The sequence below is a fragment of the Quercus robur genome, chromosome 4 (assembly GCF_932294415.1).
Source record: "Quercus robur chromosome 4, dhQueRobu3.1, whole genome shotgun sequence".
NCBI classification, from domain to species: Eukaryota; Viridiplantae; Streptophyta; class Magnoliopsida; order Fagales; family Fagaceae; genus Quercus; species Quercus robur.
Genome location: NC_065537.1, coordinates 72,867,552 through 72,886,953, shown reverse-complemented (window position 1 = coordinate 72,886,953; position 19,402 = coordinate 72,867,552). Strand labels below are relative to the sequence as shown.

Below are 19,402 nucleotides of genomic sequence, written 5' to 3'. Positions count from 1 at the left end.
GAACTAAGCCTGTTTGGTAATGATATTCTAGTAACATTGTTTAAGTATTGTGGAAATACATGTTATATTACTTAAACAACGAAAACTATTGTTTAGACAACATAACCAAATAAACTTCTAATCATCCCTTTAGGCTAGTAGAGGGAATGTGTGTCAAGACAGTAGCCCCAGCCACCTTAAAACTAAGCGGCATGCTTGTTAGTTAGTTATTTTCTCATATCAATTGAAGGGGTGTGTGTTAAGGTAGCTGCTCCAATATATATATATAGACAAATGAGACAAGTCCAACAGAATTAAATACATGGTCAACTACCCTTAGGTCAATTGAAGGGATGTGTATCAAGGGTTTATGTATTGATTTCGTCATTGTGAGGGTAAAATTTTTCAGAATCGCCATCAATCTGCAAATCCAAATGTTGAAAAACCAGAAACAAAACAAAGGTAACCCATCAATCGACACCCAGGTTAAAAATGAAATCAATAAAATAAAATAAGATCCATTTTGGGCAATCTTATGGATTTAATGGTAACAAGTAATATTTTATGTCATGTCAAATGAACAATGAACTAGTACCTTCTAACTTTTCTCTAATTTGGGTTGAAATACAACATTTGTTCAATTTCAATATTTAAAGCATAATTTAATTAAGAAGGAAATTCATTTATTTATTAATTTATGCTCATAGAAACAACACACCATACAGCTTAAGGCCCCATAGTCTCACATCATTGATCCATCGATGTATATGCAGCGAATAAATACTACTTTGATGCAAGTATCTCATCCCCTTCAAGTTTTTTGTACATATAACGCATAGCATTCCATAGATATACACACAGGTTCAAGGCACTCAACCCTGCTAGCACCCAATAGAAGTAATCAAGGTGTGCACGATTAAGATTGTTACCAAGCCATTTTTCACCACAACTTGAGCTGATTGCCTGCACAATAGATATAATAGCACTGCTAATGAAGCTTCCTACTCCTAAAACACTAACATATGCTGCCGCTCCCAAGCTTCTCAATGACTCTGGCATTTGATCATAGAACAATTCTTGGAGCCCAACAAATGTGAACATATCAGCCAAGCCACTTAGTATGTATTGTGGAAGTAACCACCACACACTCATTGGAACAATTTCTTTATACTTGTCAACAAGGTCATATTGTTTTGCAATGCTAACCCTTTTAGCCTCTACTAGAGCTGCCACAACCATAGTTAGCAATGATATACATAGACCAATGCCAACCCTTTGTAGCAAAGTAATACCAGACTGGTGTCCAGAGAATTTTCTTGTAATTGGGACTAAAACTCTGTCATACAATGGAACAGTGATCATGATAGTTATGCCAACAAAGGCTTGAAGTGATGCTGCTGGAATCTGAAAGTGGGGTCCGATTGATCGGATCATTGTACTACCTTGCTTGGTGAAATAGGTCGAAATATTGGTCGCAACTACACCGAACATTAAGGAACTCAACCATATGGGAATGAGGCGGAGGACAAGCTTCACCTCCTCTACCTGATTTAGTGAGCATAGCCTCCAAGGATTTCTACTTTCACTTGATGCATCAATGTTGTCAATGATAGTTGCTTTCTCCAAAAACCTACAGTTATCAACCAATAAAATAATACATATGTTAAGTAAGACTAATAAAAGCTTATGCCACTAAAAATTGGTACGTTTTCTAGGAGCCATAAACTAGGGCTGGGTTTGGATCCAGCTTTTTGCGTTTGCGTTTGCGTTTACGTTTGTTCACTTTTTTTTTTTTTTTTTTTTTTTTTTTTTTTTCTGCTGCTGCGCACTCATTTAGGGAACAACGGCTACTGTTCATGTGAACAGTAGCCGGTAATTGTTGACTTTTCAGTGTTTTTTATTAGTTGTGTGGGTCCCGTGAACAGTGTACGGGACCCACAAATCTCACTTTTGAGTAACTTTTTCATTAAAATTGGGTCCCACAATACTATTCGCACATTTAAAAATTATTTTGCTACAGTGTTTTCAGCTTTCAGTTTTCAGTTTCAGCAAAATAAGTTCTATCCAAACAAACCCTAGCCCACATTCATTCTAACTTGAAACATGAGGAACAATACTTTGAAACCATCTTAGTGTAATTTTACGCATCTCTTTCTCTAACATTATTAACACATGTCTTGTCTATTTTCGCATGAATTGGATTAAAATGAAGAGAAATGATATGTCCACAACATTTTCACAACATTTTTACAACAAGTTTTAAGTAGTAAGTTATTACTAGTTATTATTGTTGAAGTAAAAAAGTAATCTTAATGTTAAGTTCAAATTTGAACCAATAACAATTAACCACTTATAATTTGTTGTGAAAATATTGTAAACGTAGCACCTCTCTTAAAATGAATCCTACATTATTGACAATATTATTATTATTATTATTAGAGTAATACTATACGTGCATATTCCAATAGTTTTCCAATTAAATTGTTGAATTTTCAAATTGTTACCGATTCTCTTTTGAATTCATCATCAACATCAATTTATGTTCTAACACTAAAAGTTTGTTCATCTTCGTAGTCGTGAGAAAAATTGTAACTCAAAAGACTTATGGTTGTTGTTGAGGCTACTATTGGCTACCCAGTCAAAGCAAGGCATAGATTCCTAAGCATGACTAAGGGGGTGTTTGGATGTTTTTTTTTCATCACTCAATTTCCGTCATTCATCACTCATCACTCATCACTTTAAAATACCCTACCCGTTTGGCACCATTACTCACTTGTCATCACTCAATATTTTTCACACTGTTTGTATGCCCTATACCTGTCACTCAATGCAGCTTTTTTTTTCCCCCAATACCCAAACTCACCGAACCCAAAAAAAAAAAAAAAAAAAAAAAAAAAAAGAGTAAACCGAACCCAGTGAAAGAAGGAAAAAAACACACTACAACAAAAAATATTTATTACAACAAAAAAAAAATTGTTGCAATAACATCGAAGTCATTGCAATAGTTTATGCGAAGTGTTGCAATAAAATTTGAGGTAATAAGTTTGTGCTACAAAAAAATTTTGTTGCAATAAATCTTAAATATTTTAATGAAAATTTTGATGTAATAATATATTTGCTATTGCAATAAAAAATTTATTACTTCGAATATCTTGTAGCAATAGGATATTATTTCATAAATTTTACTACAATAGATTGTAAAGAATTGACAAAAATAATTTGGGTTCAAATTATTGCAACGGTATATTTATTGTAATAGTTAAATTTTTCATATTTTTTCTTACAATAGATTGTAAAATAATTGGAATTAGATTATTGTAATAATATATTCATTGTAGCTTCATATTTGTCATTGCAATAGATGTAAAATAATTGATATTTTAGTTATTGCAATGTTAAATTTGTTGCAATAAGCCATCTCTTTGAAATTTCGATCTATTATAATATATCGCAAAATATATAATTGGTATCAAGTTATTACAATGGTTTCTTCAATTTAAGTTATTAAAAAAATTTGATTTCTTCAATTTAAGCTATTGCAAAAAAATTTCTAAATTCAATTTAGTATTAAAATCTCTATTGCAACTGAAAATTATAAATTATTACAACTAATTATTATTAATGTAATAATTTACTATTTTTAAGTTACTATTGCAACAACTTTTAATTTTCAAATGTGATATTATGTCTAATACCACTATACTAATTTTGTTGCATTAACACTTGATGTAATAGACTTATTTTAGTGTAGTGAGAAAGAAAGAACTGAAGACCGAAAATTAGAGGTGATGAAGAACCCAAAAAAAATAAAAAGGAAGAACGAACTAACCAAACCCAAGAGTAGAAAGGAAAAAAAAAAAAAAAAAAGGTCAAAAGGTGCAGCTGACTTGACTAGTGGGTCCCTCCTTGTGTGTTTAATTACAAAAATATCATTGAAAACAGAGTTATGGAAACTGAAAACAGTTAAAATGTGTTTTCAGTTTCCATAATTTATAACTCAAAAATCAGAGAATTAAGTAATGGAAACAAAAAACTGGAAACAGAATTATGTTGTGCCAAACGGACTTCTCAGCTATGGGTCTCACCATTTTTGAGTTATGAGTTATAAAAACAGAGTTATGAGTTATGAAAATCACTCATCCAAATAGCCTCCAAGTGTAACTATGAGATTCCACTAGCTCCCTTCGGATGCTACCCGGCAATATTGCTTGCTAAAAATATATAAAGCTTAAAATTTGATGGTCATCAAAAAAGTCTCAATTTCTCCCACTACATATGCAACCCATGCCTTTGCACACCAATAATGTAGAGCTGATTTTTTAATGAACTTCTTTGCGTGCACTTTTCTAAGCTAACTCAATTCCATAGTGAATACCACAAAGAAGTAATCTAACAGGATCTCTTATTTTACAAAAATAAAAAAATAAAAAATTAATTAATTAAATTAAATTTTTTTTTTTTAAATCTATTATGGCCCTGCTTTATTTCATTAGTAGATCACTGTATATTCCAGAAATTAAAAATTAAAATGGACAACAACATTTAAATTTTTTTAAGAGGACTAGAAAACAAAATCACCCTAAATCAAAGATGTTTTTCTAACATTGAATAAAAAATAAGAATGGTAAAACTGAAGTGTAATTCTTTTATTACTATATATTAGGTCCTCTAATTAAATTCAAACATGCATATAATTATATTGAATTTAATTATACTTAAAAAAGATAATAATGTTTGTACTTTATTAGTCAATATATTTATACGTTTAAATTTAATTAAAGAAAATAACGTAGTGCAATGAAGAATTTTACCTAAGATTTTTCCTTTTTATTTATTTTTATTGGTTAGAAATTATCCTAAGATAAAGGTACCACATAACTAACTTTTTCTAATTTTTGCCAAAGTAAAAATAATGCGTATTACCTTTAGAAATTTCCTAGAATTTGTCATCATGACATGGGCTCACACTCATTTTCACAGACACCGTACAGGCTACGCCCCATATTTGGTCTCCCAAATGAGAGCCTGATGGTAAGGTTGATTAATTGGTTTGAGGAAACATATTGTCATAGGCTTATAGGGTCTATAGCTACAAGTCTATAACATAATCTTTCATTAAAAAAAAAACGTCTATAACATAATCATAAGTTTCTCAAAAAAAATAACATAATCATATTTTGAGAAAGTAGATTGTACGTGACAAATTAACTATAATTTAGGATCCACTTCAATAATATCTTTTTTATTTTCAATCATACAAAGTTATCTTATAATAGTAATACCTTTCGTCTTTTCTAAGGGCTGGTGTTGATACAGCTTTTGTTTTTCTTTTCTTTTTGACAGTTATTAACTTTTTAATCAAATGCTATTTTACTAGTGTTGATAGGTGATATCTCCTTAAAATTTAATCCTATTTGCAAGCTAAAGCTAAAGTTTTCGAAGACAAATTGTGTAATCTTTGAATTAAATGTCGCTTTTATTAAGTTCAATGCCATAGGCGAGATCTCATTAAAATTTTGTCTCAAACAAATTATGTTAATATAACCTTTGAATCTAATGTAACTATTACCCTACAACAAATAATGTTTATTACAACAAAAAAAATCGTTGCAATAACAACAAAGTCATTGCAATAGTTTATGCGAAGTATTGTAATAAAATTTGAGGTAATAAGTTTGTAATACAAAAAAATTTTGTTGCAATAAATCTTAAATATTTTAATGAAAATTTTGATGTAATAATATATTTGCTATTGTAATAAACCATTTATTAGTAATACGTTATTATTTCATGAATTTTATTACAATAGATGGTAAAGAATTGAAAAAAATAATTTGGGTTCAAATTATTGCAACGGTATATTTATTGTAATAGTTAATTTTTTCTTGTTTTTTTACAATAAATTGTAAAATAATTGGAATTAAATCATTGTAATAATATATTTATTGCAGCTTCATGTTTGTCATTGCAATAAATTGTAAAATAATTGATATTTTAGTTATTGCAATGTTAAATTTGTTGCAATAAGTCATCTCTTTGAAATTTCTATTATAATATATCGCAAAATATATAATTGGTATCAAGTTATTACAATGGTTTCTTCAATTTAAGTTATTAAAAAAAAAATTGATTTCTTCAATTTAAGTTATTGCAAAAAAAATTTCTAAAATCAATTTAGTAATAAAATCTCTATTGCAACTGAAAATTATAAATTATTACAACTAATTATTATTAATGTAATAATTTACTATTTTTAAGTTACTATTACAACGACTTTTAATTTTTAGATGTGATATTATATCTAATACCACTATACTAATTTTGTTGTATTAACACTTGATGTAATAAACTTATTTTGGTGTAGTGTACCAAGTATGGTACCATTTGTAAAAAAATTTACCCACATTCCTATTTTGATTTGAGAGTTGGAAGAACTATCATTTCACTAGTCAAAAGATAATCAAACGCCAATAGACTATAATTCAACTATCATTTCTTCCACTCATAATAATAAAATGATTATTATATTCATAAATTCAAGAACCACTAAATATGCGTGTAACTTATCAATAAATAAACAATCAAACATGACCCACAACCTTACTAATTGTAGTAATGAGGTCAAACTCACCAATGAAATTTTGCACTTATTTTAAACTTTGACATGTACCTGAATTGTTTAGTATGAGCCAAATTTTGAGCTACTGTTGGTTGAGCCTCCACTTGGACATCATTTAACTTTTCTCCAAAACAAACACCCAAAACGTCATGTGTATCGTTCACGCGCCACTTACGTGCGGCCGCCACAAACACCTGCACCACCTTAGTGAATGGGCTCCCAATGGGACCCTGCTTCTTGTACCTCTTTATCCCTAAAAGAAATATTGCCAGCGACACTCCCAACGTTGATGCCAATGTTCCAAACCCTGCCACCCAACTTATATGGTCCTGCACCAAATTATAAAGTTTTTGCGACTTGGAATTTTTTATAATTAAATACTAACTTGGACTTGTTATGGAGAAAAAAGAAACAAACAAAAAAAGTCCAAAAAAAAATTGTATATACTTCTTATAAAATAGAAGAAAAAGGAAGCCATGCATGTCAAGTTGATCAATATATTATTGTAATTTTAAATTTAGTATACATTTATACCTTTGATCCCTTGGTAAAAAATTTGATTCCATCCCTTATCATAATTATTAAAAACTTGATTTGGATAAAATAATGACAAAAAATACACGTTAACGATCTCAATCTATCAATGATGATCTATATTCTATCCTATAGTTTTGGAATTAGAACATGATTTTAAAAATTGAAATGGTCAAAGAATCGGAAAAGAAACCAATTTATGGTTTTTTCAGTTCTTGACTGACTTTCACCGATTCGACAAGTTCTTTACTAGTTATTCCGGTTTTTATCAAACTAGTTAGGTCTGATTTATGACTTGACAAGTTGAACTGTCTGATTCGATCCGTTTTTTAAAATAGTGGATTAGAGCTTTATTATTCTTAATGAAGTGGTAGTGATGATTATGGAATATAAATAAATAATTGCAATATATGCTTCAATTGTTCAAGTTTACAATAAATATAAGGACACTATATATAATAATTGGTCATATCAACAAATTGTAAAAAAAAGTTATGTTCTTAACGTTACTTTTAACTTTATGACTTTTGTTTAAAAAAAAAAAAAAACTTTATGACTTTTGCTTTTGTCCACTAAAAAAAATAGGTACTAATTAACTAACACATACAAACATGATTCACTTTGTACGTGTGTATGTACAAATTCAAGATTTGGAAAGTTGAAAAATGATATGAGAATTTTTTTTTTTACCTCCATGTATACTACCACTATTATGGCAGAAGTGGCACCAACCACTATTCCGAAGTACCACCAATTGAAAAATGAGCTCTTGGCCTTCTTTTCCTCGGGCAAGTTCTGGTCAAATTGGTCTGCTGCGAAGGTTTGTACACATGGTTTATGCCCACCTTCACCAACTGCTAGTATGTAAAGTGCAAAGAAAAACAATGCTTTTCGATAATGCCAAGGTATTACCGAGACTGATAAGATTAGCAAAACCATTCCCTGAGACATAAAAAGCCGTAAAAACATGATCAAAAACAACATATTTTTCATTTTATTGAGAGTGCATAGATAATCAAACGTTTACCATTAAAGCTCACTAATCACTATAAGTTTGTTAAACACATGCAAATAATTCAACTTCCTTTTTTTTTTCTCCAAAAAATATAAAATAAAAACAAAAAACCTTCCTTAACTTCTTTATATTAAAGGTACTTTATTGAAGGCATAAAACTCACTATAATATGGCTAAGCACAAGTAAATAATGCAACCCACTTTTAATGTTGTACTAATTAAATGCTTTTTTAAAGGCGAGTAAGTCTAATGCCACAAATTTTTTTCCAATTTTGTCATAACTTTGTTACATGGTGATTCATAAATGGTAAAATCATAGACCCACATGGAACCACTCATGAGTTGCCACGAAATAGAAAATTTTGTGAAACTAGACTTACTCTTTAAAGACATATATGTGTCTAGTTTCAAAAGAAAATAAGGAAAATATTCTATTGGTATGATTTTTTTTTTTTTTTTTTTTCTGTGCTATTGGTCTGAATTAAGGTGCATTTAATACTTTATTAAATGATATTTTTGTAAATTTAACGCACACAAAAATTTATACAATGCACAAATACCAAGAAAAATATGACATACAACCACAATTAGTCTTTTTTTTTTTTTGGTCAATATGGGTTTGTTTGTATCTACTTATTTTGTTAAAATTGAAAACTTTTTATTGAAAATATTATAAATAAAGGTAAAAATTAGTTGAAATATTATAGTAAAACCTATAAATAGTATTAAAAAGTACAGTAAAATTCATAAATAATAATAAAAATAAGTTGAATAGTAAAATAAGTTGACAAAATTAATCCTGCCATACAGACTACATACGAAAAGTTTTAAACCAACAAATTATTGATAAGTGTAAACAAAAATTTATACAATGCACAAATACCAAGAAAAATATGACATACAACCACAATCAATTTGTGTATATGAAAAGTTTTAACCCAATAAATTATTGGCAAGTGTTTGATTTTTAAAGTGTGAGTTTTTAAAAAGTGTGCACTGCAATTCGTATTTGAATATTTTTAATTCTTAATCTTTGCCCTTGGAACAAGTGTTTTTTGTTTTTGGATGAACGTTAAAAGACACCAAAAAAAAAAAAATCATAACTTTTTTAATGTAATTATGATGGAAAGTTATTCAGATATAGTATAACATTATTTCATCTATCTTAGCAGGGTTTAGTTTTACTATTAATATTACTTCTATTGTACCTTAATCAGAATATGTCACCTATGAAGACAACAAAAAATATATATAAATTTTGAAAAAAAAATAATATTTTATACCTTTTAGTTTAGGGTGTGACAAATTTAATCTTATAATTTTCAAAATTAATATAATAAACCTTGTAGTTTCAAAAAGTAACATATTAAACCTTATAAAAAGTAGCAAATTAAATAACCTTCATCTATATTAAAACTCAAAAACAATTTCATTCTACACTTATACTTAAACAAATTGAGATTTAATTTGTTATTATGGGACCAGAGAATTTGTGATCCCGACCAACTTTACATTAGGGCCCAAGGCCCATGCCAAGGAGAGGCGTTGCCGAGGACATGCAACGGAAGTCCAAATGGCCTAGAGATATAACCGAGGACGATTCTGTCCTCGGCATCCCAAAGCACTCCTAGAAGAAAGGGCGAGTACGGTATAGGAGCAGTTCAAGAAAAAGCTAAACACCTCCGCATTGATGGAGAAAGGACTCCTGAACAGTGTGGCGACAAAGGACAAGGGAAAGGCTGTCATTACTGCAATTAAGTACTTTGCGCCTGACAGAACAATACTTCTCAGCTTTTACAACCACCCCCAACCACTTTGGGTATGGGCTGATAGGACAAATATCAACCCTAGAAGGCTGAACCTACACGTAGACGTTGGAGGGAGGGTAAAGGCTAGTATAAAAGGAGAAAGAAGCAATCCAGAAAAGCGGGGAGGACCAGGGCCAAGAACCAGAGCCTCCCAGGCCGTGCCGAGGAAAAAGTCTTCTTGGGCAAGCACGGTTCACCCCTGTGCGATTATCATGAACACCATGACTAACCACTGTCCGGTGACCAAGGCCTAACCTTTTAGCCCACTCTCTATAAATTTTATTGTTTGGGCCTTTAACGTTCGAACCCAATAAACTAATTTGGGGTCGTTACAAATTGAGTCCTTACAGTTATTTTTTAAAATCACAGAATTTGGTTTATTAATTTTTAGAGCTACTGAATTTATTAAATGTTATGATTTAATTTGCTACTTTTAAAAAAATTATGACTCAATTTGTTACTAGTTTTAGGTTTAAATTTAAATTTATTTTTTCTTATACCTAGCTATTTAATACAAATTTTAGCCTGCTATGGTATGTATTAGAAGTGAGCAATGATTTCCATGCAACCTGGGTCTCATGTGGTTGGAACTGAAGAACTATATATATATTAAAGTTATTATACATTTAATTTTAAAATTTTAATAAATTGATATAGCAATAAATATAATTGGTGCTATTTTAATTCATAATGAATAAATAAATAAAATGTTAATATTACTATTAACATTATTGCAAAAGACTTACAACAAATAGATGTAACAAGAATCTAATGGTCCATTCAAATAATATAATAAGTGAATGTTTAAATCACTTTTTTATTGGTAACACGTCAATTTGTAAGTTTTACACAATAAATTTTTTAATATCCCAAATATCACTTAAATTTTTTGTAACACATGAGTTTGTAAGGCTAGTATAATATGAATTAGTCTTGTTATCGGATGCTTTTAAGGCATTTATTTTATAAATCAACGTATTTGAGGCATCCATTACCTTTTTTTTCCATAATTAATCAATAGCATCCTTAACATCACACTCACCCCGACCGGAAACAAGAGATATTTCCTGTCTACTATAGAGCTTTCAGTCGTGAAGTATGGCCAACTGGCCGCCTCTCTATCTCTACTTAATTTGGTAACACTCTTTCATGTGGCCCATGAACTCATGTCGGTTTTATATAACATAGGAGCCTCGGGCTTCATTGTTTTGAAAGTGAAATAAAGATACAGTACTAATTAATGCAACCAATGAGTTCAAACGTGTATAACTTAGAAACAAAAAAGATTGTTGAACCTCATACATGATGGCTCATGTGCAAGAGTTAATAGTGCTACTGGTTGTTGCTTGGATATAGAGCCTGTGAGTAAATATGTGTAGTGATAAACTTTATCTATCTTAATCAAACAGTTTATATATATTTATGATATTTAAGATGATGAAGAAGAACACGTAAGCCCATACAGAGAAAATTTTTTATTTTTTATTTTTTAAAATTTCCTTAGGATTTGAACTTATACGTTTGTTTCATGATGATTGACTGAAATCAAGAAGTCAAAATACAAATTGATTGTTGATGTAAATGGAATTCAAACCCTAAATAGTGTTTTATACTTTTATTGAACAACAAATTAAACACTTTATTAATTAAATTAACTGGAACCTAGACCATGTACTTCATCAAGTAAGAAGAAAAGGTTAAAAGAGTTTACTGTGCAATAAATGAAGGAAGCCACAACGATAGTCTTGAACCGTCCGAGATAGGAGTCAGCTATGAAGGCTCCAACTATGGGGAACACACAAGATACACCAACCCAAGTGTTTACATTCTTAGCTGCTGTGGAGGTGGGTTCATGGAGCTCATCTGTGAGGTACATGATGAGGTTACTGGCCAGGCCAATGAATGTGAATCTCTCTGCCACTTCAACAACTGCAAAACAGAGTAAAAAAGAATCAATAACCAAGCTCATATATAAGAATAATATGAAGCTTTGAGAATACCTAATAATTAAGATTAAAGAGTAGCTTAATTGGCTTACAAATGATGAAAATGGCAGCATTCCATCCACCTTTGGACCTTTTACTTTGGGTGGTATCTTCAAGGCCATGATCAATCATTTCTGGTGTTAGAGAGCTATAGCTCTCTATGAAATAAAGAAAGGTAGGTGCAAAGAAGACCTGGTTTAGTGAAGTGTTTTGAGCACCCTATGGAATTTGGTTTCTTTTATATATAGGCGTGGGATATGAGTATTTCTAAAATACCATGATATTTGCCACAATTGTTCATATGATGCACTATAAATGATGAAAAAAAAGTAATAAATTTATGTGAAAATAATAAACAATCTGTCATTAAGATTGTTATTGCTTTTTAATAATTATTCTTCATGATAAACTATGTCTAACTGTGTTACTTTCACTTTTTTTTCTTTTTTCTTTTTTCTCTTTTTTTGTCTTTTTTGTGTTACAAGATTTTTTGTTTCATATGGTAGTAGAATGACTGGTGAGGTATTCTCTGAATGGGCATTTGGGTACTCTACAACTTTAGCATGGACCTAGCTAGTTTTGCAGAAATATAATGACAATTTATACAGCATCTCTTTAATGTCACACACGTATATCGAAGAATACATTGAAAACATTGCACATAATTTCAGAGTAAAGCTTCTATCTGGAAAAATGTCCAAGTACCGTGTGGTATTTTTTCACCTTTTTTTTCTGTCTTCCTTCTAATTTTGGTTTGAGTAGAATTTAAGGCGAATTGAATTAACCTAGGAGCTTGTTCAGCAAATTTGAAAGAACAAAATGTACAAGATAGGAAATTACAAAAGTTTTGATAGGAAATTAAACACCCTAACCATCAACAAATAACTTTTACAAAATGTACAAGAAAAGGAATTCAAATACAAAATAAAGTTAACATTAGTAGAAGATCTTTCTTTAGCCAAACGCTCCATATATTAATTTCCTTCGCGGTAGGTGTGAAGGATGTGTATCTCTTAAAAACATTAAAGCATCCACATCAGTATGTGCAAAAAAATTTCCATTTTTTACATCTAAAATCTACTTTTTCTATTTTACACACCTATTTTTACCAAATATTTACATCAGTTTGTCTATTATACACGTTTATTCAAATAAAATATTTATTTTTTTAACACTGTGAACAGTAACCGTGAGAGGAGAGAGAAAGGAAAAGAGAGTGAGGTGAAGAGAGGAGAGAGAAAAAATAAAATAAAATAATCATTTACATGGTGAACAGTAACCGTGTATATATACATGGTTACTATTCATTTGCAAAACCATTGTGCATATTTAGACATTTTTACAAAGACTGATGTGAGAGGTTTTTGGGTTAAAATGTGTAAAATTAAGCACTTTTTGTATTTTAGAAGACTATCCATGAGTTAGTGTGGTTGCTCTTAGAATGGACCTACAATAAGAAATCAAGGTATATACATTATATATCACATTTTCAACGCCCTATTTTTTCTCCATTCTAGCAAGAGTTTTTTTTTTTTTTTAAAGAAAACTCTAGTGACACACCAAAACACACCCAAAACCACACCAATTATTTTCAAAAGCTCTTAAAAATGAAATGATGCGTGGGCTTTTCCCTTTTCTATTCTTTGTGGATGCTGTGTTGAAATTAGAAAAAGCTATTCTATTTTCCTTTGACAAAGCATTTGGACATATTTGTAAGATCCCAGTGTGTTCTGAACTATATGCATTAAAAAACAATAACTGGTCATTGCGAACCTCAGTTAACTAAGATGGTTCAGGTTCATTGATTTCATCATTAATTTATGTTATCAAAAAGTCAAAAGACCTTTCTCTTTATGAATTGGTTGGAGCATCTAAGCAGAGTAGCGGTTCAAAATTGAGCTTTTCTGTTTATATGCAAAATGACAAAAGCTATTAAAGTTGATGCTTGTGTCTTGTTCCCATATACGATACAATGCTATGCTATGGCTATTAGCAGAGATGAGAAAGTGATCAAAGTTGTTGTCCTATAAAGCTTCTAACTTGCACCATGGATTTTCTTTCTTGTTTTACTACAGTACATTTTGGTATTTCACTTTATTCTTGACAGCAATTTTCTCTAGAAATGTCTCTCTTTTCTTTTCTTTTTCTTTTCTTCTTCTTCTTCTTCCTTTTTTTATTGGTGTAAATCTCATATGCCTTTCAGCCTGTAAGCCTTTAACTGTGTTTACAATAAGAATCTTGTGGATTATTGGTTATAAAGTATTGATGTAAAATGCATAGAACAAAGAATAGAGCTAGGAAGTATATAAAAATTTTCATAATCATTTTACAATTGCACGTGTCAAAATATAATTAGATAAACATTACTTTTACATGAATTCACTACTAATACTATTTTTATTATTATCAATTATAAATTTGCACCATAACAGTTGGGAGAGAAGAAAAAGTGAAAATGTCTATATCTTGAAAAAACAATACTCATAGAATTGTCTCAAAAAAAAAAAATCTTTGATTTTAGTTGTTGATTCGTTTACGATTAGAATTGCTTAAGTAGGAGAAATCTATTTTTGAAGGAACAATCTATTGTGGAGAGTTAAAATGGGTTTGAATATTGAAACACACCATGCTTAGAATATGACACTTGGCGCTACAACAAAGTCAAAGGTGGTGTTGGTGGGAAAGCTAAGCCAGCCTATAGAAAATTTTCAACAGTGATGCTAGGTTGTACCTAATAATTCTGCATTGTCTTATAATTGTGTCGAAATTTTTGTAATGGTGGAGTTTTTAAGTTTTTGTACGTAGTACCTTTTCCTTCTGTTTTAAATGTCATTGCTCTTTATAATTCATGTTAACCTAACAATTTTTTTAGAGCTGCTAGCTTTTTATTCATTTGGTATTTTGCTATTTGGTTTGTAATGTGTTAAATATATTGTTGAGCTAGGTTCCCTTTTTTTATGACTTATAGCACAAGACATGTTCTTGGAGTTGCTAAAACTCTATGATACTTAAAAGTGATATTGATATTTTGTTTGTGTTGTTATTTGGTGGGAGATTGATTAAGGTGTACACTGTAAATGCAACATTTGATATGATGTTCAATTTAACATTTTTTAGATTTATTTATGTAAGATTTCAAACAATTTATTGATCTATCAATTTACATATTTAATATATACTTATTAGATGAAAGTATCTCATCCCCTTCAAACTTTTTTTATACACAAAATGCATAGAAATCCCTATGTAAACACACAAATTCAAGGTGCTGCTCAACCCTGCTAGCACCCAATAGAAGTAATCAAGGTGTGCACAATTAAGATTGTTACCAAGCCATTTTTCACCACAGCTTGAGCTGATAGACTGCACAATATATATAATAGTAGATCCAATCAAGCTTCCAACTCCGATAACAGTAACATATGTTGCTGCTCCCAAGCTTCTCAAGGACTCTGGCATTTGATCAATGGACAATTCTTGGAGCCCAACACATATTGGCCAAGCCACAAAGTATGTATTGTGGAAGTAACCACCACACACTCATAGGAACAATTGCGTCAAGCTTGTCCATGAGGTCATATTCTTTTGCAATTGTAACCCTTTTGGCCTCTACTAGAGCTGCCACAACCATATTGAGCAATGATAAACATAAACCAAGGCCTACCCTTTGTAGCATTGTAGTTCAAGAATGGTGTCATGAGATTTTTATTGTAATTGGGACCAAAAATCGATCGTAAAATGGTATAGTGATGATGATATAGTGAGGTTGAGAAGGGCTTAAAGTGATGCTGCCTGAAGCAAAAAGTTGGGTCCGATTGATCAGATCATTGTACAAACTCTCTTTCATGCGCAAACATAAGCAACTAGCACCATTTCTCTCTAAAATATATTCCAGAGGGATACAATAATGAGTCTTGTATCATAGAGGTTATTACTATAGATTGAGACTATTATTGGCAACTGTCACCACACGGCATAATTTTCTTTACTGTGACTATGTGTAACGATGAGATCCCACTAACTACCTCAAGATGTAATTTTGCGTATTACTTTGCTCAAAATATGTAAAGGTTTTAATCTGATAGCCCCCTTATGAAAGTTGTGTTGAAAACCAATAAATCAAATGTTACATTTATCAAGTATGGTGCTAGAGATGAAACTATTTGTTATAAAAATTTTAGTCCCTTATGCTTTGACTATGTTAGAAAAGGATCAAACATAAATTGGGTTATAGCTCAACTAACATTTCCTTTTCTCATAATAATAATAATAAAATAACAGTTGAGATCATAGATTCAAAAAACTCACTGAATTTGTATTTAACTTAACAAAAATTAAATTAGATTTTCACGATCTTTTTTTTCAGATGTTGAGGTGAGGAATAATGATTGGACCGATATTGCTTTTACATGACTCACTACTAAGACCACTTGTATTTGCACTAAACACAATACATTGTTTTATCGGTTGCAAAAATATTTGTATCTCTAGTCTTATTGATAAAACAATAGAATTGTCAAACACAACACCCCCCCCCCCCCCCCCCCAACCCCAAAAAAAAAAAAAAAAACCTTTGATTTCCGTGAAACAAACAAAACTTAAAGTCAAATAACATGCTACTTGAATATAATCAAATTGATTTGTTTACAGTTTGAATTGCTCAAGTAGGAGAAATCTATTTTTATAGGGAACAATGTAATGTGTGTAATGTGGAGGGTGAAGATGGTGTTCATATTCCAATATTATGGACTTTTGGTATATAGAATTGAATGGAAGATTCGTGTGAAACATTTTGGGCATTGAAGATGAGTACACCAAGGTCAACAAAGTCACAGGCATTGTTGGTGGGCCGGGTAGCTAAGCCAGCCCATTTGGGAAACAAACATGTAGCAATTGGATTTAAAAAATTGTGTTAACCTTGGCAAATACTATATAACGTGCCTCTGTCCTAAGAAGAAGTACCTTGTTACGGGTGTATGCTTCCTTTCTCTCACAAGCTGATAAGTCTCAAGCTGTGAGAGGAGAGAAACATATACCTGTAACAGGGTGTATTTTCTCCTGCCCTAGACCCAACAAAACCCGTATATTTAAACTTAATTTGAGTCCAACTTTTTAACAAAAAAATGGCCGAATTTCACTCACACTAAATCCTTGAACCATTTTCTATCTACAAACTTCTCTATCCTTGTGTATACCATTCACCTTCTTTAATAATAATAATAATAATAATAATAATAATATATTGTAATTTTGTTAATTGAGTTGTGCATGCAATTGGTCTTTCTCACCAAAAAAAAAAAGAGTTGTGCAATTGGTGGTTTGGGTGCGGTGGAAGGATTGGCTGGTTGCATGATCTATTGTGTTTTGTTTTTTAAGAGAAGAAGGATTGAGTAAAAAAAAAATGAAATAGAAAACAAGTGCCAAATAGATTTGGGTGAAAAACACTAGAAAACTATTTTTAAGAACAATTTCTCAAAACACCTGTAGGGACACAAAATCTGTAACAGCCCAGCGACGATGTTGGGCTCGTACACGGAAAGTCCCTCACAATAATATTTGTAGAGAGTGGGGTTAAAAAGCCAGCGTTGGATCACAGGATGGCGTTTTGGGCCGGACTTTAGATGAACCAACATGAGATAAAGCTTTGGGCTGGATATTCAGGCCCTTCGATCTTGCATTGAGGAGGATCCGGCTCCTCGGATACCGTCCGAGGAGCAGTGGTGTTGTCCTCGATTGCCCGTCGGCGGATCTTTTAGGTGATGTCTGGCGTATATTCTTCAAACATTCTTTTTCATCAAGTTCTTTTTCAGGAGCTCCATGGGAGAGTCTTCTTCTTGGTCACATAACATTTTCTTTTATACTAGCCTACGTTCGTCGTCCTTCGTCCACGTGTAGGGTCGATCTTTCCAGGGCAGATATCTGTCCCATCAGTCTAATCCCTGAATTGTGGGAGATGGTCCATAAAGCCTAAAAATCCGGCTCTGTCTGGGGCGAGGTCATGTCAATAAAGGATATTTAAAGACTATTTCCGTGAGATATTTTCTGATCTTTCAAGTCTGCCTGTATCTCATTCTTGTCAATGGGGTTCTGGGCTTTCCGAGGACTGAGCGGTCCTCGGACGTACCTTTGAACCACACCGGGCTCTCTATTTTTGGGCTTGGGCCCTGGCCTCCTTTAGTTTGGTGACCTGTGGACTCCCCATAAGCGAGCGAGCCGGGCCCATAGACTGTTGGGCCCCACAATAGCCCCTCAAAACCCTGCTGTCCAACGTCTTGGTTGGAAAGGAGGGTTTTGGTAATACCGAGCTTTGACTGCGGCTCATTTAATTCGGCCCTTGATCAACGTTGATGACTCTTCACCTCCACGAGGGATGCGCCGGTCTACGAGCCGTTTTTCCTGGATTTACGTTCGTTGCCGTTATGCCGCGTGGTTATCTGCAACGTGCCTTTAATCTCTTACCATTTACGAGACCTTCCAGATGCAACGGTTACTGATGGTGTGGGAGAACGAAACGGCGCGTCATACTCTGGATTTCCTTGAGGATTTGAATGTGTCTCATACCCTCTTCTTCGTCCCCTATATAAAGAGAGAAGACAGAGGGTAACCCTTTCATATCCGAATCCCTCACGTTCTTCCCAGAATCCACTTCCTCCATCCGGTTACTCCCTATCCAATAATACTTATCTCATAATAATCCACCATGAACAAACCCTTCTTTTCCCAGAAACGCCATGTCCCAACAAAACTCGAGATGGCTCGGTCGGGGCAAGGGTGGCGGAGGCTTAAGATTTGCCTCCCCATTCTTTTAGCCAAAATCCGAAGCAGGGACTCGTTGCACCCCATTCCTGGGGTGCCTGAGTCGAAAACCTCCCTTGTCATCTCCATCTGCTCTCTCATGAGCATATCTAATAAGACTCCCCTTCTCCCTCTTTTGCTCCTTCTACTTTCTTTTCATTGCTTCCCTCTTCTTCTCCTCCTTCCCGCTCATGTCTTCCATCTTCTTTTTCCCTTGCATTCTTCAGTGACAAGAGCTTGCTGAAGTGCTTCCATGTCTTCCAATTCGTCTTCCTTCTCCTTCATTATTTTTGTATAAGGATCTTCTCCTGATATGAGCAGCACTGAGGCATAGAGTTCAGAAAGACTTTGAAGGCGAACTCAGAAGACACCTGATGGTTTACTTATTTGTGTTACGGATGTTGTTACTGTTCTAGCAGTTCATTTTTTGTATAGGCTTGTTTTGGCCCCTCCTTGTACGTTGTAACAATTTTTCATATTAATAAAAGTTACTGTTATTCTATTTCGTATGTATTGCTTATATATTTTTAACAAATGTGAAAGCGCTGCTCGGCATAATAGTATAGCATTTCAATCAATAATAGATAAGACCAAAGTAATCGTTGATAAAAAGATGCCACGATGACTTTAGCAAAATTATTATTCAACATAACAATCCGACCAGTGA

General features: G+C 32.2%; 1 protein-coding gene across 1 annotated transcript; it reads right to left on the bottom strand.

Annotated features, from left to right (window-relative positions):
* Positions 1-689: 689 nt before the first annotated feature.
* Positions 690-12,164, bottom strand: LOC126724544 (protein NRT1/ PTR FAMILY 5.4-like). Its single transcript, XM_050429039.1, has 5 exons — positions 11,994-12,164; positions 11,667-11,884; positions 7,823-8,074; positions 6,650-6,927; positions 690-1,609 (listed from the first exon to the last, which is right to left on the bottom strand). The coding sequence occupies exons 1-5, from the start codon at positions 12,070-12,072 to the stop codon at positions 763-765; spliced, it is 1,674 nt and encodes a 557-aa protein (XP_050284996.1). The 5' UTR covers positions 12,073-12,164; the 3' UTR covers positions 690-762.
* Positions 12,165-19,402: the final 7,238 nt, after the last annotated feature.

What these genes read in the sequence shown, in the direction of transcription:
- LOC126724544 (XM_050429039.1), bottom strand. Translation starts at nt 12,072, where the DNA reads ATGATTGATCATGGCCTTGAAGATACCACCCAAAGTAAAAGGTCCAAA. An exon ending in CTTCCTTCATTTATTGCACA is followed by an intron (nt 8,075 to 11,666) that starts GTAAACTCTTTT and finishes TTTATGTCTCAG; the next exon opens with GGAATGGTTTTGCTAATCTT. An exon ending in GCTCATACTAAACAATTCAG is followed by an intron (nt 1,610 to 6,649) that starts GTACATGTCAAA and finishes TGATAACTGTAG; the next exon opens with GTTTTTGGAGAAAGCAACTA.